At 38.1% G+C, this 22,491-nt stretch overlaps 1 protein-coding gene across 1 annotated transcript in view; it reads left to right on the forward strand.

The window, feature by feature from the left end:
• Positions 1-20,982, forward strand: part of OFCC1 (orofacial cleft 1 candidate 1) — a 496,016-nt gene extending 475,034 nt beyond the window's left edge. Inside the window, exon 10 of the mRNA XM_026446973.1 lies at positions 20,763-20,982. Coding sequence (XP_026302758.1) covers positions 20,763-20,982 — 220 coding nt within the window. The remainder of the gene's footprint in view (positions 1-20,762) is intronic.
• Positions 20,983-22,491: the final 1,509 nt, after the last annotated feature.

Below are 22,491 nucleotides of genomic sequence, written 5' to 3' on the forward strand. Positions count from 1 at the left end.
TAGCAATGTGTCTCCCAAATTTTCTCTCTTAAGAAACTTTTTCAGGAATGTGTTATTCCTGTTTTTGAAAGTAGATAAAGTTACCCTTCAGACAAAGTAATCTACCTCATTCCACATGGCTGGGAAGTAGCTAGCTGCTTTGAAACCTATTGCCCACTAAAGCTAAAACCCATGATCTTTTGACTATGGAAGCAAACAAGTTGAAAGGCCTTTGAAAAGGCAATCCCAATTATTGTTTCCGTATTCTTACTATTTTGGAACCCAGCACAAATAAATTGTGATGTCGTGAGGTGACACTCATGTTGCCTGTGGTGGGTGCCTATTTAAGCTTTACCACAATTTTTGAGTCATTATTTCAGTGGACCAATTTCAGATGGGTGTACTGATAGGCATTATGGTACCACAACCTTTAGTCACTCACGTGTGTCCTGAATTATGATGCAGTGCACGTAATGCTTTCTGGGTTCAGCATTTGGTGTGATTGTCTGATTTGCTTGTTTGTTTATTAAATCATACTTTTCAAAGAAAGTCTTATCTTGAATGGAATATAAGAATGATAATAATGATAGATTTTCCTTCAAGTTCTGAGCTTGGAAGCTCTTATCAGCTCTGTTAGGTGTATAAATTCTGAGAGAGAAGTACCTTAATAGCTTAGCCCAAAAGAAAACATTGTATTTTTTTTCTAAGGAGAAAGAATAGATTAGCTTTTTCTTCTTTATTTTCTTTTTGAGAAGTATATAATTCTGGATGTTGGCAACAAAGGGCAAATGAGTCTTTTTAAAAATTTACTTGTTGCTCAAGACCTTTATAGGGAGGAAATATTTTCTCTCTCTGTGAAGAAAGATGGGAGGCAGCTAAGTTTGCCTCATCATTCTGCCATGTCCCTCTTCTTGGATTCTTCCACATTGTTACATCATCCTCAGACTCCCACACTTTTGCCAGCCCAAATCCTACCAGTCCTTCAGAGTCCATCTCACAAACCATTTTCCCAGCAGATGGTCCTTAAACATTTATTTCCAGCTACAAGTGGCCTCTTATCCACTCCAAACCTTTTAGAACTTTCCAACTAGACAATTAACATCAGGGCTGTGGTATGTCTTCTCTCCCGGCAGAAGAGGAAGGACAGAGCCCATTGTATTTGTGCTCCATTGTTATCAGTGCAGTTGAGTCATGGGTGATGAGTAGAGGAATATCTAATATAGCCAATTAAACTCTAACTTCCAAAGGGAAGAACTAACTCTTCCCACAATTTTGCAGTTAGATCTAACTTCCCGCTCTGTGGTATTAGTTTTCAGGTGGCATGGCTTGCAGGATGGGTAAACTGCCTCAGCTGAATCACTGAAAGCTTTAGGTTTGTTTGGAGGACTTGGGAATTCAAAAGGAAGTAAGAGCCTATATTGGAGAAAAGGAGAGAGATGCTCCTGACAGTGGCAGTGTAAGCAAATGGCCCTTGTTATTTGTTAATCCCGTGCAATTAACAGCGACACGGGAAAAATATGGTTTGCAAGGACGACGATGTGATCGTAACATATCCCAGGAAATCATGTTGGATTTAATCGCAGGTGTGAAATTAAGCAATGTCATTTTCCTAAATACTATAATTAACCTAGATTTCCAGGAAGAGGTCTTGAAGGTTCTATACTATTCTCTGTAGTCATCCCTCCTTGTGTGTTTACTTCTGAAATGGTAGGCGTGCCTCAAACAGGTTTTCTCCATGAGTTTTTGACCTGTTCCTAATTCTAAGGCAAGTGGTGAATATCAGAACAATCTTTGTTTATCTCCAGCTATTCCTCTTTTGTTCCCTGTGTTTTAAAAATGCGTGTTGCAGGTTTTTGTTAATGTTTAATTTTGCTTCCAGTAACAACGTTCTCTATATTTGGCTTTGTTGTGTTTGCCACTTAAGAATGCAGAATTTATTATTATGTGCTTAAAGCAATCATTTAACACTGACATTTTAAGTATGACAATAATCCAAGTAATTGTTACCCATTCAGTTAACTGAAAACATCTTTACTTCCTGAGACAACTAATTATAATGCAGTGTTACTATCTTTTAATTGTAGACACGTTTGTTTTTGTGTTTGTTTTGGTTTAGGCTGTCTTCAAGGACATCCCTAGTCTCGTATTTGGCAATCTGCCCTTATTCTCTGTCTGCTGCTTTCTGAAAATAAATGAAAACACTGTTGCTACACTCTTGAAGGAAAACAAGAGGATTTTTATTTTTCACAAGCTTTGCTCATGACTTCAGGACACTGGATGATGAGCTATTTTTAAAACTCTCTGATCAATTGCTATATAAATAGAAATTAATTTCTAAATGTACTCAAAGATTCCAGAAGATGAATTCAGACATCTCAGGTACTATTCTTCTATGTGGCTCTTTACCATTGGAGAAAGGCGGTGTTGCCTTCTGGCTTCATAGGACTTGAGTTCAAATTCTCACTGTGGCTTTTACCCCTGGGGGGAGTTCTATTTTGATTTGCTTTACATAGGGGTTATTGCAGTGTCCCTTCATTTTGAGAACCCCCGACATTTAGAAATTTTTAATTTCCGAATTTAGTATTAGATGTTTCCATTCAGAGCTAATTTAGAGGGCATTTAAGTATTTCATTCACTTTCTCACATCATATTCAAATCCCTGTTTTCCATTTAATACAGTGTTCTCCTGAATAACCTATTGAGTGTCTTGTTTTGTTTTTACCAAGTAGGACCTAATAATTAATGTTGCAGTTATGAGGAATAGTATGGGAAATGTAACATTTCACATAATAACAGATTTTCCCCGTGTTTCTGAATGTATTTGTGTGTACATTGTCTGTGATTGCCTCCAGGCAGATGCAATCCTAGTGCTGTGAATTGCTTCTGAACACATAACACACACACCCACACACACAGTCACACACACTCACACATACACACACACACAGAGCAGCTTTGCTGAGAAATATTTTGCTAGCAAATCTCATGGCTATCTCTCTAAATGGCACTTGCTGCCCATATGTGCAGTGTGCATTTAATAATCATTCTGTCACCTATGAAACACACACACATAGCACCAACCCCAGCATCTAAATCAATAAATAATTCAATGATTCTTTTACCTTTGCTATTCAACTGAAAGACCATCCTGAATATTTAAAACAAAACTTAGGTCCTTTGGTTTCCTGACTTTGTGACTTGAGTGACATCATCAAGGCAAACATGATGATGGCTGTATCTGCTTTCTTATATTTTCAACTCTCCTTAATTTTGTTTACACCATAGATTTTTATTTAATGGCAATTCCTATTCTAGGTCTTGTTAAGTTTTAGGAATTCAATGTATTACATGGTTAGTTTAAGTAAATAATATTTTCAAATTGCAAATAAAAGGAAAGCCAAACACGAATGTCCTAAATGATGAGAAGTCCATTTTTCTCAGGCAACAGGGAGTTGATAAGTAGGCAGTTGCTGGTATTCTTTCTATGGCTTGGCTGTGTCAGGATTCTGGCTCAGCCTCTCCATGATTCTCTCTTTTGACCCTCATGATTTCATGAGCTCTAAGTAACAAGATCACATTCAAAGGGAAAGAGGGGCTAGTGGGAAGTGAACTTATTTGTGTTTTCCCTTCTGCTAGGGAGAGGATTCACTTTCTCAGAATCCCTTCAGCAGCCTTCCCCTTGTATCTCACTGTTCACAACTGGGTCATGTGCCCACTCTTCATTACAAGGGGAAGTTGGAAAAAGGAATATCTAGACTTTTCTAGCCTCTCCAGTTGGAGGAGGGAAAGGGACAGTTGGATTGGAATGTGCTTTTGGGTAGCCAACTAATTATTGCCACATGGTCCCTGCAAATCTTATAATTAGTATTATTAACTTTTTTTTGTTATTCACAGAAAATAGGCTCACCATCCCAACTCCACTGCAACACAGCATATGTTGAATTAATACTAGAATTTATGTTAGAATTGGTTTTAGTCAGTTTGAGCTGCTGTATCAAAAATATACTGCATAGGGTAAACCACAAACATTTATTTTTGGAGGCTGGAAGCTTAACATCAAGGTGCTGGCAGATCTGGTGTCTGGTTGGGTTCTGTTCCTGGTTCATGGATGGCTGTCTTCTCCTTGGATCCTAACATGGCTGAGAGAACAAATTTTTGTCTCTTTATTTTCTTATAAGGGCATGGATTCCATCCTGAGAGCTCCTACCCTCATGACCTCAGCTGAACCTAATCACCTACCAACATTTCCACCTCCTAACACCATCCCTAGAGGATTGGAGTTTCACCATGTGAATTTGGGGGGAACACAAGCATGCAGTCTACAATAGAATTCTTTGGTCAAAATCACAAAATTTAAATGAGCTCGTGTGTGTGTGTGTGTGTGTGTGTGTGTGTATATATATATATATATATCTGTTTTTTTTTTGAGAAGGAGTCTCACTCTATCACCCAGGCTGGAGTACAATGGTGTGATCTTGACTCACTGCAACCTCCACCTCCCAGGTTCAAGCGATTCTCCTGCCTCAGCTTCCTGAGTAGCTGAAATTACAAGTGCGCGCCACCACGCCCAGCTAAATTTTGTATTTTTAATAGAGATGGGATTTCACCACGTTTGCCAGGCTGGTCTCAAACTCCTGACCCCCAGGCAATCCGCCTGCCTCAGCCTCCCAAAGTGCTGGGATTATAGGCATAAGCCATCATGCCTGGCATCAATTTTTTTTAAAGGAGGATAGTGGCAGATAGAGAATAAAATTGGCCACTGACCTCAGGTATGATTAGACCCAGGGACAGACTCACTCTCTCTAGAATGTTTTTGCCTATTGTCATAAGTTGACATGGTTTCATCTAATTCAGGTCTTCTCAAATGCCACCTTGTGGCCTTCCATGTTCACCCAACAGTCAATCCCAATCTCATTATCCTGATTCATATAATTTTTTCATAGCACTTATCAGTTTTTGATGTAATCTTAATTAGGTATAGTTGATGTACTCCCCCCCAAAAAAAATCCTGCACATGTATAATGTATACAATTTGATGACTTTGGACATATGCCATATCTGTGATACCATACTGGTGGAACCATGCCATCTTTTGGAGATGACCTTAATTTTAAAAGTGCGCTGTATGAGCAGATGACTTAGACTTCCATAATACCTACCGCTGATGCACTGGATTCCCTCTCTGAACTAATATCTGTGTCAATATAGGAGAGAGGGCTTTTATGACCACCTGATGGAAAAGAAAAGAAGAACAAGCATAGCTTGCAGGTGGTTCATGTAGTGGAAAACAGATAACTGCTGTATTACAGCTCACTTGGGGTGTCCCTGCACAGCAGCAGGCAGGGGAAATTCTCCAGTGGGTAGCACTCCTGCAGTTGCAACTAGTCGTTACCTTTGTGTTGAAAGTGATGTGGCCTAAGGTAAACATCTGTGACGGCTCATGGTAGACACAGATATCCTGGCTGCTTGGACAGGGGCCTGAAAGGGTAAAGAGAAAATAGGTAATGAGTTTTGAGAAAGAATCACAGGAGTTTACCTTTGAAGTGGGTACAAAGTATAAACATTTTTGGGTTGCATGTTAACACCCACAGGTAGCATCCACCCTGGAAGAAGCACCAAGCAAAAAGTAAACACAGTGTCTCAGCTGTTTAACCTGAGCTTGTCTTTATAATTGACCATCTCAGTGCTGGCACAATGAGTTCATGAACCAAATAGACATGTGGGCAGAGATGAAAGCTATGTGCAGGCGAACAGTATGGGCTGCAATTCACCATGGCTTACATTAGCTAGTGTTGCCAAATGTCCAGCCCATCACCAATAGAAATAAATGCTGCCCTTGATATAGCATCATCTCTCAAGGAGACCAACCAGCCATTTGGTGGCAAGTTGACTACATTGGGCCCCTTCCTCCTTGGAAGATGCAGCAAGTCAGCTCGACCAGGAGCAACACATATTCTAGATTTGGGTTTGCATGTATTGCCAATTAGGACATGGCCTGTACACTGTCTGACAATTTACAGAGGGTTTGATCCCTTCAGCCAGAAGGCTGTGCAAGACTGCCTCAGAACAAGGGGCTCATTCAAACCATCACAAGGACAGAAAACCAAACACCGCGTGTTCTCACTCACAGATGGGAATCGAACAGTGAGAACACCTGGACACAGGGTGGGGAACACCACACACCGGGTCCTGTTGTGGGGTAGGGCGAGGGGGAGGGATAGCATTAGGAGATACACCTAATGTAAATGATGAGTTAATGGGTGCAGCACACCAACAAACCTGCACGTTGTGCCCGTGTACCCTAGAACTTAAAGTATATATATAAAAGAAAAGAACAAGGGGCTCATTGTATTCCCAAGGAGATGCAGCTGTAGTACTATGATCCACTAATCTTAGTATATTTCCCACCCTCCATATGCTTCCAACCTGATAGACTGGTGAAGTAGCCTCTTGGAAGTTCAGCTCAGTCACTGGATTGAATATATTACCTTGGAAGGATGGGGGGCCCAACATACACTAAATCAGTAACCATAATATGGGTGTCCCTTATACATAGAATAACTGGAAGACAAGAGCTGGAAATGGAAAGGACCTCACTTAAAATGACTCCTAGTGACCCACATGGGGAATTTGTTTCCTAACCCAACAATTTTGAGGGTGCAGAATTCTGGAGGCCTTGCTTTGCAGAAGGAAACCATTTCCATCTCAGGACACAGAACATTAAGCCATAGTCACCACCAGGTCATTTCAGGCTCCTCATGCCAAGAGACCGCAGGCAAGGAAAGAAGTCACATTATTGTCAAGGTTAATTATCTCTTATCTTTGGTAGGAGGTGGAGCTGCTACTACACAATGGGAACGGGGAAAATAGGTTTGGTTGTCAGGTGATCCATCTGGGGCTTCTTCTGGTCCTCATGTCTGGCTTTAACTGTCAATGGACACAGAAAGGAGCTGAAGCCTGGGAGGGTCACACTGTCTAGGACTCGGACCTTCAGGGCATGAAGATTAGAACATCTCAACAAGCAAGACATCTAGACCAGCAGAAGTGCTACTTCAGAGTAAGTACGGTGGAGGAAGGTGATAAAGAATGTCAATGTTAACCTCGAGATCAACTACAGCCATTGTATGGTGGCAGTACAACTCAGGATGCCATTGTCCCCACTCACCCTTCTTCACTAAGCTTCCCAGGAAACAAGACTGACCAACTGGAACAGTTTCCAGATGGTGTGAATTTACTGTATGAAGCAAGTGGATTTGAGTGGCACAAAGGGTGGACTACGATGGATACTGTCATGTTTCACTCAGACCCAGCCCCCATCCTTCAGTTGCTGGGAATATTGGTCATGGATGGCTGAGACCTGAGGGCCTCCTTGGGAATTCTCCTTGGTCATAGGAAATTTTCTCATCCATGTTGTGCCCCTCTAATAGGGCAACTCAAGCTGATGACTAATGTGGAAACACAAAGGCCTGCTCCCCTTGCCTTATTTCGGGACAGTATGAAGGGCCACTCTAACTCTAGATCATCACAAAGGCCTTGTGGGTCAGGTTCTCCTTCTGCTCAGTTCTACCTCCTTCCCTTTAGGACAGGTACAGCTCTTGTAATCTCTCCTCAAGGGACCTCCTGCATTCGACTTTGCCTCCGAGAAGACAATTATTTAGTAGGAGAGGGCTCAACATTTCGGTGGCTTATATTTACCTTGCTATTCTAATCAGCATTGTGTTCCCAGATTTTTGTCCCATTTGAATAAGAGTGCTTCAGTAAATTTTATATTCACTAAATTGTATATGTTTTAGAATTTAAAATCTAAATTTTAAATATCAATTTAGGTTTTGATTTTAAGATTTGCTGATATATACTTTGATAAATGCATATGTAAAAAACATGAAAGATCAAGAAACTGAGTTACATTTAAAAATAACAAGAGATTTGCTGTTATTTATATATATCAGAGCCCCAGGTGAAAAAAAAATAGCACCTTTATGAAAATATAGGTATATACACAGAATTAAATTAACAAAGGATTTTGTAAACTATGATGGTATTTTTGTTTCAGGGTGAAATTCTAGAATTATCACACCAGTTATAGTTTCTTTATAGTGCTTTCATGATATGTTTTAAAAACTCCTTTACTTAAATATTCAGGTAAATTATTTATAAAAATATTATTTAAGTATAACTTTGAAGATGCCAAACTATCTATGGAAATGGGACCATTATTTAAATATTTTACAGAGTATTTATCACTATTATTACTTAAGAAAGTAAAAACTTCCTTGAGATCTTCCATCCATAGTAAATTCACGACAAAATAGGTCAGCTTCTGATTACCTGTCTTTCCTATCTTGATCATAATTTCTGACATTCTAGTTCAGTTCTATGAGGTGCATGATCTATGATTCCTTTGTAAATGTGGCGTAAAGGTTAGGTTTGTTTGCCCAGAGGAAAGGGTGAGTCAAAGTAGACATCATGGAAGGTCAGTTTCGAGAAACATCCTGCAGTGCTTGGCTATTCGGAGATGTTTGAACGTGTGAGCACACATATATTGATAGAGAGACTCCAAAATTACTCAGAAAGAATTTAATTAGTTCTTTAATTTCTAGATTTCCTCAGAGCTATCAACACAAATTACTTTTTATAATAGAGGACTAAATAAAACAACTCAGGATTAAATTGGAAAGCAAAATAATTAATATATTACGTATTTTGTTGCATTAAATTATGAAGACATATTTTTCTCTACTTTAGGTCTTTATTTGGAAGTCTTAAAAGAAGATATGGATTAATAATTACTAAAAGTTCTCTCGACATAACTGGAAGGATTTAAATCTTATTTCTATAGCAAGGGCACCTCCTTGTAAGAAACTAGAAGAGAGTGGAATTCAGATTATTTCCATTATTTGTTTAGAAAATGCTGCCATCATGGTTTTTAATAATAATGATGGTGACAAAAAATAAGAATAATTCTACTTGGCTAATATTAACTGAGCACTAACTGTGAGACAAATTTTTTTTTTCTTTTTTTTTTTTTGAGATGGAGTCTCACTGCGTTGCCCAGGCTGGGGTGCAGTGGCGTTATCTCGGCTCACTGAAAGCTCCGCTTCCTGGATTCACGCCATTCTCCTGCCTCAGCCTCCCGAGTAGCTGGGACTACAGGCGCCCGCCACCATGCCCAGCTAATTTTTTGTATTTTTAGTAGAGACGGGGTTTCACCGTGTTAGCCAGGATGGTCTCAATCTCCTGATCTCGTGATCCACCCACCTCGGCCTCCCAAAATGCTGAGATTACAGACATGAGCCACCGCGCCCGGCCCCCTGTGAGACAAATATTATGCTAATAGCTTTACATGTATTCTCTGTTTTCATTTCTTTTTTCCTTCTATGGGGGGGTGGGGGATAAGGCTTCGCTCTGTCACACAGGCAAGAGTGTACTGGTGCAATCACAGCTCACTGCAGCCTTTAATTCCTGGCTCAAGCAATCCTTCCAGGTCAACCTCATGAATAGTTGGGATTACATATGTGGACCACTATGCCTGGCTAATATTTGTATGTTTTGTAGAGGGGGGGTTTCACCATGTTGCGCAGGCTGGTCTCCAACTCCTGGCATCAAGTGATCCTTCCACCAGGGTCTCCCAAAGTGCTGGGATTACAGGCAAGAGCCACCACACCTGGGCTCCTTTACATTTCTTCATGAACCTTTAAAATAGGTTTTATTGGCTGGGCGCAGTGGCTCAGGCCTGTGATCCCAGCACTTTGGGAGGCCAAGGCAAGTGAATCACAAGGTCAGGAGTTCAGGACCAGCCTGGCCAAGACGGTGAAATCCTATCTCTACTAAAAATACAAAAAAATTAGCCAGGCACAGTGGCAGGCACCTGTAGTCCCAGCTAGTCGGGAGGCTGAGGCAGGAGAATTGCTTGAACCCGGGAGGCAGTGGTTGCAGTGAGCCGAGATTGCGCCACTGTACTCCAGCCTGGGTGACACAGTGAGACTCCACTTCAAAAAAAAAAAAAAAAAGTATTATCTTCTTCACGTTATTAGAATTATTATTTTAGAGAAGTTAAGTACTTTACTCAGGTTTCTATAGCTACTTTGTGATGAGGTTAATATTCAAATCCAGTTCCATCTGATTTTAAAAATTTATACTTTTAAAACTCCTATACATTTTTCTTTTGATATTGTATTCATCAAATAGATATTATATGTCATATATGTACATATTACATATACTGCTAAATACAGTTCATTATTTATGCCATGTGCATTTTCAATTCAAATGAATTCAGTTGAGCTATGCCTTCCTGAGCAGTGCTATGAGTACTATTACTCCAGACACTGACAGCAGAGCAGGGCTGCTACCCTCCGACTTCTTGTCAACACTGAATTATTACTTTTTCCTCATTCGTCTTCATTTTCATTTTAATCTGAGTTATATCTGAATTACACTGTTATGTCAGGATAAGATGTCAGACCCATATTGTATTTGACAGATGTCCATATTTTGCTAGAAAAGGCAAAATTAAACTTGATCTCACAAGAAAGTCTGAGTGTTAGAGTGCATTCTACACAAAATAAATTTATCGACCTGTTTAAACTCATATACACTGCGTATATTTTTCTCTTTCTACTGTTTTCAACATATCTGATAATGTCACTGGTTTGGGTTGCATTTCTATTTTTGGACTCCGTACTGCCAAACACCTGTTTATCTAATACATACAATCCAAACGATGGTTTTAGGAAGGAAACAAAGAAGAGATCAAGCTATGTCCTTTGTTTCTTGATTTCAATGTCTGAGCTACTTATAGATGCCGTTAGAATCACAATGCGATTCTTTTCACTGAAATGTGTTTTCCATGGCCTGCAATGGTGACTACAAAATGAAAACTAATTTTGTGATTCAAAAGTACTTTCTTTGACTAGTTAGTGACCTCTCAGCTTTGTATAATAAGCAATTCTTCTTTAAAAGTGGCATTTGCCTTCCCAGGAATCTGACATATTCTCTTGTTTGATCCTCATAATAATTTGAAGTGGTAGACAGTACAATCTCTTGTTTTTATAGAAGTCATTTGAGGCCCAGAGTCTAGATAATTTATGAAATATCACAAAACTATAGATAGAAGAGCAAAAATTTAAGCCGGAATCTCTGCTGTCAGCCTGTACATAGCCCTGCCTTCCCTCATCCTCCAGTGTGGGCAGCCTTACGTGTCTGGGAGGCTCCTGATGGCATGCTTCTGGCTAAGCTGTGAAGTTGTTTTTCTTTTCTTTTTTTTTCTTGTACTGTTCTGTTAACACATTACCACACAGCTCATCAATGTAATTGTTTTCAAAGCTAACTGCTTTTACATTATTGTTCCAATTATTAATAAAACTCCCATTATGCATAAAGTATTCAGCTATTTTCACTTATGAAGTGCTTTGTAAACATTTTAACTAATTAGGCCAGGCAAATACCAGCAAGGTAAATGTTCTCCTTCTTTCTAACAGATTAGCTGCAAAGCTAAGTCACTTCCCAAAGCCAGAAGGTAAGCTGCGATAATAATTGTGGCAAAAGTCATCCATTTCTGCTTCCCGCTCTGCTATTGTTGTTAAGTCCGGGACAATTGTTGTCCTTAGTTTTCATACATCTTAATTATCATAAAGCACTGGCCCTATATTTATTCATCTTTGACTCTAAGAAACTTTCTCTTTGAAAAATAAGTGCATTCAAATATTGCACCCAGTATTTATGACTAGAGAATGTTAAGGAAAATGTTATTTTCAAATGTAAAATTAACGTTCTAAAACAGACAGGTACAACACACATTGAATTTCAAAAAATGTATTTGTGAAAAGGCAAACAGACTTTGGCATCCTTTGCCTCAGGTGGTGAAGTTTGCTTTCAATTTTCTTTTTATACTGTGTGATAAGTTTCATCGTTCCCTGCCCCCTCCAAAGCTTCTCTCTCCCATTCAGAGACTGTCATTGGAAATAACAGCCTAAAGAGTTTGGAGTCTCTTTGGATTCCTTCAACATACTTCAATCGCTGTTTCCTCATTAGAACATTTATACTTTTGTGCCTCAGTGGGAATGATCAATTATTTCAATGTCAGTAGTGGTAATATTACCCCTAAGATTTAGCAATTTTCAAAGATCTTTTAACTTAATTAGAGGCATTTGTTGTAAATTGAATTAAACCTGTTAAAAGTGCAACGTGTTATATTAAAAATATAATAGCCACGTTGACCAAGGAGACACAATTTTAAGAGGAAATGTCCAGTTTAAAAACGTCAACATCAAAATAAAGTTGTGAAGTTTTTCTTTTCATCAGGTTTTCTAAAAGTTGAAAGAATGGATAACAATTTTATCCAGAACATTTTATGCAAAAATATATGTACAGATACCTATGTAAAAAGATACACATTTCACAAAAATACTTGAAGACAAAAACAATAAAAGATTTGAGCATTTTAACAATTTTGTTAAAAAATGAAACTGATGTCATTTATAATTAATGTGTTAATATTTATCTAATATCAACACATGATTATAGTATTGTCATAACTTATTTTTGATTAATGCTCCTTCTTTCCAAATAAGTGCCTCCTTATCATGACATATTTTACCTCATTTTCTTTTAAGCATGGTGTCACAATGAACTTGTCCAAAGAGGGTCACATAATGATATCTGGTTGTACCTTTCTTCAGAAGCCATTTAGAAAATCCTAATGGTGGCTTTCAAATTTCTTAGGTACCAAGCACATACATTGGCATGGGCTGTATGAATATTGAAATGGTAGATTATAGGAATGGGCAGAAGCAGTTCATAGTTTTAGCTGAAGCCATTTAGAAACCTACTTATTCTAAAAATGTATTCATTTAGTACCTGTTCATTTTCAAGCACCTGCAATGCAGGAGGCATGGTGCTAGCACCTGAGAACACAGCAGTGAGCAAGACAGACAGTTCCTGCCTTCACAGAGCAGTCACTACATCATGAATATCAGTTTGCATTTTAAGTGAGTTCTGGGTATATGTGAGTGGGTTGTATACCTCCTTCCTGCCATCCCTACCAACCCCCATGTAGTTAAACATGGCATGAGTTGTGGAAATGCACAGTTTTGGCATTAGACAAAAATCAGGTTTAAATCTAGGTTCTGGTCTTGATCTGTCTCTTAATAGCTGTATGATGTAAAGCAAGTAAATTGAACTTTCTTAGTTGTTTCCTCCTCTGTAAAATGAGTACAGTACCATGTGTCCTCCAAACTGGCCCTGTAAATTAGATACATTTATGAAAATCTCCCAGTGCACAGTGTATTCAATGCATAATAGCTGCTAATATTACATCAGTAGTATTGTCTATGTCAAATACTCTTTCTCAACTTAAAAACTCTTATTTATAAACTTTTTCGGAGAAGTGAGTGGAGGCACATTGTTTCCTGATTAAGTGGATTTGCAGCCATCAGGCAGCATATGGAAAAAGAACCTCTTCAATGGGTGCTGGAGTGTCAATTGCTTCAGCAATATAGTAAATTCCATGAGAAGAGAAAATGTGTATCATACTAGTCACCAAGATTTTTATAATTTTTTAAAGTTTCAGGTCATTTTCACACCATTCTGATTGCTTCTTGTTATCATGTGTATGGCTTCAAATTTATATTTCCAGTCCTGACATCTCTTGAACTCCACTTCCATAAGGAAAACTGACAATTGGGAAAATTCTCTGGGCTATACCACTGCCATCTTCTTCTTCTTTTTTTTTTTCTGAGACGGAGTCTCGCTCTGTCGCCCAGACTGGAGTGCAGTGGCCGGATCTCGGCTCACTGCAAGCTCCGCCTCCCGGGTTCACGCCATTCTCCTGCCTCAGCCTCCCGAGTAGCTGGGACTACAGGCGCCCGCCACCTCGCCCGGCTAGTTTTTTGCACTTTTTGGTAGAGACGGGGTTTCACTGTGTTAGCCAGGATGGTCTCGATCTCCTGACCTCGTGATCCGCCCGCCTAGGCCTCCCAAAGTGCTGGGATTACAGGCTTGAGCCACCGTGCCTGGCTACCACTGCCATCTTCTATAAGAAGGTCAATATGAGTTTATCTTTTTCCTCATCTTCTCCACTCCCCGACCAATGATTTTTTTCTAATATGTCCTCTATTCAGTCACCATTGGGTAAGCTACCTGAATCGGAAACTTTGGAACCCTTTCTGAATCTTTTCTTTCAGCCCTCATATTCAGTCTCCACATCCTGTCCATAGTAGTCGGACTTCTCTGGAGTACATTCCCTCATCTCTGTTCTTCCACCACTTGAATTCTCTTTTCTTCAAAAACGCAGCTGTTCATGTTTGGGAGTGTTAGGGGTTAAATTGTATTCCCTGCCCCCCCCCCCACCATATATATATAGAGAGAGACATATAATATATATATATGTTGAAGTCCTAACCCACATTATCTCAGAATGTGACCTTATTTGGAAATAGAGTCATTGCGAATGTAAGTTAAGATGAGGCCATACTGGAGTAGGGTGGGCCCCTTATCCAATATGGCTGCTGCTCTTATGCATAGGGACACAGACATACAGAGGAAGACAGCCATGTGAAGACTGAAGCAGAAATTAGTGGTATGCTGCTATAAGCCAAGGAGTGCTGGGGGCTACCAGAAGCTGGAGGAAGCAAGGAAGAATCCTCTCCAAGATGCTTTCAAGGGACCATCGCCCTACCAGCACTTTGACTTAAGACTTCTAGCCTCCAGAAATGTAAGAGAATAAATTTCTGTTGTTTGAAGTCACCCATGTTGTGGTTACAGCAGCCCTAAGAAACTAACATGGGGACAAAAGACTTCTTCCTTGTCTGAGACTTGCATTCTCATTTCAGGAAGCGTAGTGTCTTAGCCAACTTTCATGTTACTGTGACAACAAGGAACATCCACAACCACATGTCTGAAGACTCCAGAGCTCGGCCCCTGGTCGGGTATTACTGATAAACATTGATGTAGGTCACCATGCTTTCCGTCCTTTAGTATGGACCCTCCCAAACCTTTATTTATTCTGCAGCCAGAGCAATGTTTCAAAAATGCAAAAATAATATTCCCCCCTTCCCCAAGGGAAGAAAAATGCAGTCTGCTGATGGTGTTGGGACAATGTCCAAACTCCTTTATATGGCATAAACTGGCCAGGTCTCTTCCCAGTAGTTCATATCTACCTCTCCAGCTTCACATTCTGGAAACATCTTCTCCTACTTGGACTTTCACCAGCCAGTTCCATTTGTTTTCAGTTTTGGAGACAGGATTTTTTCTTCTGAAAACTGCATAGTGTTGGAATGCCTTTCCAGTTTTCCTACCCATTTGTTTAATTCCTCTTTACCTTGTAAAGCTCATAAGAGAAGTCACCTCTGGCTAAGTTAGAGATCGGTCTATTCTATATGTTTCTTCATAGTATTTAGTACAACACTAAAGCACTTATCACTGGATTTTAGCTCTGTGTTTTACTTTTCTACACTCATCTGTCTCTACAAATGGATGGAAAATTCTGTGGGTGAGTGGGGGTGTTATTCTATGGTGGGAATCGAATGGTGGGAATCCAGAGCTCATCTATATTAGCAATCTATTGCTGCTGGAGCAAAGGACTACCAACTTGTGACTTAAAGCAATGCACGTTTGTTATTTTACGGTTCTGGAGGTCAGAAGTCTGCAATGTGTCTCACTGGGCTAAAGTCAAAGTGTCAGCAGGACTCCCTTCTTTCTGGAGTCTCCAGAGGAGTTTCCTTGTCTTTTCCAGCCTCTAGAGTCTGTCTTCAGGCCTCGGATCATCTCCAGGTTCAAAGACAACAGTTTCCACCATCCTTCTCATGTTACCCTTTTTCTGGGTCTTTCTTGTGTTTTCATTCTGTCTCTTTTGCTTCCTTCTTCCATTTTACTTTTTTTTTTTTTTTTTTTTTAAAGAACCCTTGTGATTAGATTGGGCTTGACTAAATCATCCAGAATACTTTTCATATTTTAAGCCCAGCAGTTAGCAACTTTAACTCCATCTGCTACTTAATTTCCCTTTGCCATATAATTTCGAATAATCACAGATTCCAGGAATTAAGGCATAGAATATTTGGGGGCCATTATTCTGCCAACTGCACTATGATAAAACCTGATATACTATATTGATTTAATGATAATCTGTTGAATAAGTTATACCCAATTCAACCAGCTTCTACAAAGGAAGAAATGCTTTTTTCTTTAACCTAGGTTCTAGGTAAAGATGCTCACTTTCAATCAGCCTAGGGTTTTGTGGTCGTTGGGTTTCTTGCTAAAGTGATTCAGTAGCTGATTGATGAAGAGTCCTCACAAAAAAGCAGGTGACACTAGTTTAAAAATTCTTTGTTACCAGTAATATTACTGAAGCAAGTGACTTATCTTATTTAGGCTTTAATTCAGCCTCTGGAGAAGGGAATGCCGAGGGAATATAATAACACCTTCTCCAACCATGAAATGATATGATATATGAACATTTCTTTGATATCTTCATGATAATGACTCCCTGAAAAGGTGAGACTATTAAGTCTTAGAAAGCCTCAGAAGTCAGTGAGGATAGCGACGCTCAAAAACTTGCTGATGAGTGGGATATGGTGGAAAAGAAATTAAGAAGTACCTAAATAAAAGAATTACTTATAGATGATTATAATGAAAAAAGCACCATAATTTTTTTAAAAATGGTACAACCAGAGTGTGTTTGGTTATGCCAAAAGAAAGGAATATGGAAATTTTTAGTGCCATCTATTGGTAGTGATTTTTAAGTAAGAATTATTATGCATAATTGATGAGTGAATGGCTCTTTGTTTTATCCAAATTCCTAAGGATTCTTGTTAACTATAGAATAGAGTAGTTTAAGAATGCATTCCCTTTTTTATACATTCTCTTCTTTTTTTTCCAAAGCAGTTTTGGTCTTTTTTTATTATGATTACGTGGATGGATCATAGAAATCTTGTTTGATTTCAGATCTCTATTAGGACTGGACATGGAAGGTGGATATATGTGTGTCATTTGAAATGTGGCTAAAGTTCAGAGAAATAGGTTTCATTTAATAGCTGAATACTGGATGACCTCACCATTCTTCTCACCCTCTGGCAGCTCACCCCCTGAGCAATAGAGGAGATGTCCGCATGAACTGAGAAGTAGCTGCTGGCCTCAATGTGATTTTGCAGTGATCTGTGTGCTCTGTGGCTTCCTTCATAACCAACAAATCAATTCCCACTATGCGTATTACACACCCCAGTGGCAGAGGCCATTTATTATCCTTTTGATGGTCATACTCTTTGTACATAACCAAGAAAGATTACAGAGGAAGGAAAAGAACAGTTGCAATATGGATGAAGATATTCCACAATGGCACTGCATTTTATCATGTAAGCCTTGCATGCCTATAAGGATACAAAAGATGCTCTTTTTCAAGACAATTTTTAAACATGGAAGCAAAATTCTTTTTAATGAAAAATGCTTCAAGAATGAGAAGTGAAGAGAAAGTTGTAGAGATAATTCTACAACAGTTCTAAATTCTATACATTTAGATTTCAAGGGCAAATTTAAAACAATTAAAAGATTGTCATATTTTGTTTTTGTATGGGCATTGTTAATAACACTATACTTGCCTAGTTTTGCTCAGTTAATTAGCTTTTGATATAGTCTTTTATTTGGCATCATTCAGTATCAACTGATTCCTTTATTAATTTCTAATTTGCAGTATATAAATTTCTAAATTCTCAATGATCAATTCAGGGATTTTCCTGACTCTTTGAATCCACATGTATCTAATAATAGTTACCATTATTAGATAAATCATAAAACAAATATTGACTTGTGGTGACTAGGTATAAAATAATTGAATATTTTGAATTCGATGTAAGTGGTTCCTAATGAAATTTTAGTGTTATTTGTCCTAAATCAAAAGTCTGGTTAAAAAAAAAAGTACATATATCTGAATGTGAGTAGGAAACATTTTTATAGTAAAACTAATGGTAAAAGAATGACTTTATAGTGGGTTCTGTGCATACACACTTAAACTGCTTAGTCATTTATGTCAATGGATATGAAAAGAACAGTGGAAATTTCCAAAGGTCAAAGAAGCTACTGTCTTTTCTGTTTTGCATCATTTGAGACTTTCCAGGTTTTTTTTGTTTTTTATTTTCAAACAACACAATGCCAAATCTGCATTTGATTTTCCCTTCCCTTTGAAGAGGCAAAACAATGACAGAGTAATTAACTGAGGAGGAGATCATGTACAGGGTATTCTGCTTTAGCAGTGTGGAAAGTTCTGCATTTCATTTCACATGATGGTAAATGGAGTGAGGTATTTTGGAATCCCTTCTATAACAGAGTTAGCCCCTGACTACATTACTGTATATAAACCAAACCTTCTTGGGGTCTGTTTCCTATTTAACTGTTCCTCATTTGTGTAATTGAAAAGAATGCTCAATGAAAAGACTGCATCTTGCTTTCCATTAGGTGACGGTCTACACCTTCATGGAGAAACACACACAAGAACAAAAAAAAGGAATTGTCAGTATCAGGTTCGGTGCCTCACTAGCTCTGTGCAGACCAAAAGACTGTAATCGTGGTCTGCAACGCTAAGAGGGAATAGTAGATTGTCTTTTACTTGTTGTTTTTTCTTTATTTTTCCCCCCACTCTTGTTTTCATGATTTATCTTCTCTTCCCATGTCATGTCATGATATTTGATCTTCAGAGAACAATGAGCATTTATATGTAACATCTTTTGAATATGTCCATGAATTCCATTTCTTTGCTGTCCCCAGCACTGCTCTGACTTGCTGTGGTTCATCATTAAGTCACTGAACTGCTTAGTCTGTTACTAGTTTCTCCTTTGGTAACATGTTTATTATTAGGACTATTTTTCATGGAGGAATTTACTATCTCATTCTGGAAAATCTTTCTAGAATAAAATTAAGCATGCTAATCCAGGAATTTAGAGACTAGTTATTATAAAGATCAATTACTGGTTTAATAAAACACATGGTATATACCCATGCGATTTACTGCTTTAATTAAATATTTGCATATCCATATATATATCTTCAAAAATAAATGGAATCATATCATCATTCAGACAGGTTTTCTACATTTCTTGGGCTCCGTGGAAGCCCAGACTAGTTCAAAGTAGCGCTGGGAAAAATTAGGAGAAAGAGAAGCAACAGATTAAGTGTTCATTGTTTTGTGAATGTACCACAGTGATAATATGGTTCAAATTGTTTTATATCTGTTAACCTACTCATCATGCTGACTCTGAGATATGGGTGCTATTACAAGCTTCTTTTTCCATGTGAGCAAACTAAGGCATAGAGAAGAGTTATATCCAGGCTGTCAGCTCCCAGAGATTTTCGTCACAACACTGTGGTAACTCTACTGTATACTACCTCCACAAATTATTTGGACTGAGTGGAAAATGCTTTCTGATTGTTCAGTTATTTTCAGATGGGCTCTTCATCTTTGCTCTTGCAAAAACTATAATTTTAGAAACTTTGACATCTCTCATCCTTAATGCCAAATATCGAGAGGAGATCAGAGCTAAATCAGAATATTTTGTATGAGATCCTTTTATATTTTATTTCAACCAAAAATATCAGTATTGTGTTATGTAATGAAAAAGTTCTTAAGTTTTGAATTTGTATTCATAGATTCTCAGTGCCATACTGATAATTTCAATTTTTAAAATGAAAATTGATCTTTAACAAGTTACATGCAAATAATTTAATCTTCATGTAGAGAGATAATTGTGGGTGAGATAAGCAGGAATATATTTTAGATTTTACAAATAAAAAATACGTTTACCATTTACAGTAATTTATTTTCATGTTTATTTGTAAAAACTGTTCAATTATGTTAAAATCCACATAACATAAAACTTACCATCTTGGCCACTTTTAAGTTACAGTTCAGTGGTATTTTCCCGTTGTTGTGCAACAAATCTCCTGAGGATTTTTATCTTGAAAAACTGAAATTCTATACTGTTAGCAACTGCTCATTTCCCCTCTCCCCCACGCCTGCCAACCACCATTCTACTGTCTGTTTCTATGATTTTGACTATTTCAGATACCTCTTCATGTAAGTGAAATCATAAGTATGTGTTCTTTTGTGACTGGCTTATCTTTCTTAGCACAATGTCCTCAGGGTTCATCCATGTTGCAGTATGTGTCAGAATTTTCTTCTTTGTTAAAGGTGAATAATATCCCATTGTTTGTGTATATACATCACATTTTGTTTATCCATTCATCGACCAATGGACATTTATATTGTTTCCATGTCTTGCCTATTGCGAATAATTCTGCTATAATCATGGGTACACAAATATCACTTCTGGACCCTGCTTTCAATTCTTTTGGATATACATCCAAAGGTGGAATTGCTGAATCATATGATAATTCTATTTTTAATTTTTTGAAGACATACCATACTGTTTTCCATAGCGGTTGAACCTTTTTACTTTCCTGCTAATAGTACACAAAGGTTTTGATTTCTTCTCATCCTTGCAAACACTTATTATTGTGTATGTGTGTGTGTGTTTATAGTAGGCATTTTCACAGATGTGGGGTGGCATCTCATTGTGGTCTTGATTTGCATTTCCCTAATTCATGTTACTTTATGTTCTCCTATAATGTGAGCAATCCACTATAGCTAAAAGGAACATAAATAGTTTTGAGTCCAAGTATTTATTTGGAAATAATTTTGATCAATTTTCCTTTCACAGTGTTTCACTGTTATTCTCAAAATATCCTACTTTTGGTTGTGCTCTAAGCACAGATTTTATCTACTGTTTCTTTGTTTGCAGCTGTTCTTCAGTTGCTGACAGTAGATCTGGAGACTTCTTCAAGCATCTCCATTTTGTGCTGGTATCAATGTCTTCAGAACTTCAGTTATCTCAATGGCAAAGCCAGGGCTTCTGGTACATTATCCTGCTAAGGGTTTCTCTCTGGTTCCTGAGGCTCTACCTGCATTACCTGGGCCAGTGGCTTTTCCTCCAGGCCATTTCAACTCCTGTTACAAAGTGAGTGCTTTCCTCTGAAAGTCAAAGGAATGTATTTTCATCTTGATAGGACAAAAAATACGAAACACCTCTCTCATCTATTTACCGTACAACCTAAAATGCAGAGATTATTTGAAAAGACAAAAATGTCTTTATCTAAGAGCAAGAACTTCTATTACAGTTATAGTCTCACCTTATAGGCCTGTATATATAAGTACATAACTGGTACATCAATATTTATTTTAAATTTAGCAGATTCAAATATGTCCTAATATCTGAGCAGGTTCCAAAAAGGAATTTAGCAACAATGTTTTATTCTATTTTGATTTTATCATAGTGACTTAGGTTGAAGGTATTTTAGAAGTAAAAGTGTGATTTATCACCTATTCACAGAGAAGCAAAGATTGCTTCTTCTGCAAAATGATTGAATTCAAACAATTACCAAACTCAAGCCCAGGCAGCTTTCTGGGCCATTATCCTTTGGAAAAAGATGACATTTTAAAGGTTATCTCTTTATAAACATGATTCCAAAGACACTGTAGATAGACACACAGATAGATATCAATACGAGTAAAATTCATTTTCTCAAATGTAGATGGTACAGATAAAAATAAAGTTGTGTGTATATTTTCAATTAAGAAGAGTGCAAAGAACTTTAAGACTTTATGAAAATAATATGTATGCATATTTGTCTTTGTACATACATATATAGTTATTGATATTCTTTGAAAATTAAATCATAAAGGTCCGAATATATTATGGAATATGCAAATATGTATATACTAAACTGCATTTTCAAGGAGGAATTTTTATATGGATAGTCTCTTTGTTCCTCCTTTCTTTCTTTCTCTTTCCTTTTTTTAAGGTTTCCAAAGCAGGAAAAACAAATGTTATATGCTTGGCCTAGTTGTTGTTTGCTTTTCACTCTTTTATTCTTCAATAGGAAAGGAAGCCCTATCTTTATTAGTTGTTAATAAAATGAGACTGCAAAATGTATCCTGACAGCCCCATTGAACCAATTTCTTAAGCAATGGAGGACCTAAGCTACAAAGGATATTTTTCTGGCTATTGTCTCAGTCTGCAGGCTTGAGTTATACAGTAGCTCTGTGTCACATCTTAGCTGTGAGCCGTAGCAATAACACTACCAACAATGAGCATGTCTTCCACTCTCGCTCTGTGTCAGATACTATGCTAAGATATTTACGTACATGGCCGGGCACGGTGGCTCATGCCTGTAATCCCAGCCCTTTGGGAGGTCAAAGCGGGTGGAATACGAGGTCAGGAGATCGAGACCATCCTGGCTAACATGGTGAAACCCCATCTCTCCTAAAAATACAAAACAAAACAAAACAAAAAAAATTAGCTGGGCATGGTGGCAGGCACCTATAGTCCTAGATACTTGGGAGGCTGAGGAAGGAGAATGGCATGAACCCGGGAGGCAGAGCTTACAGTGAGCCAAGATTGCGCCACTGCACTCCAGCCTGGGTGACATAGCAAGACTCTGTTTCAAAAAAAAAGAAAGAAAGAAAAAAGA

The sequence above is a fragment of the Piliocolobus tephrosceles genome, chromosome 5 (assembly GCF_002776525.5).
Source record: "Piliocolobus tephrosceles isolate RC106 chromosome 5, ASM277652v3, whole genome shotgun sequence".
Lineage (NCBI taxonomy): Eukaryota > Metazoa > Chordata > Mammalia > Primates > Cercopithecidae > Piliocolobus > Piliocolobus tephrosceles.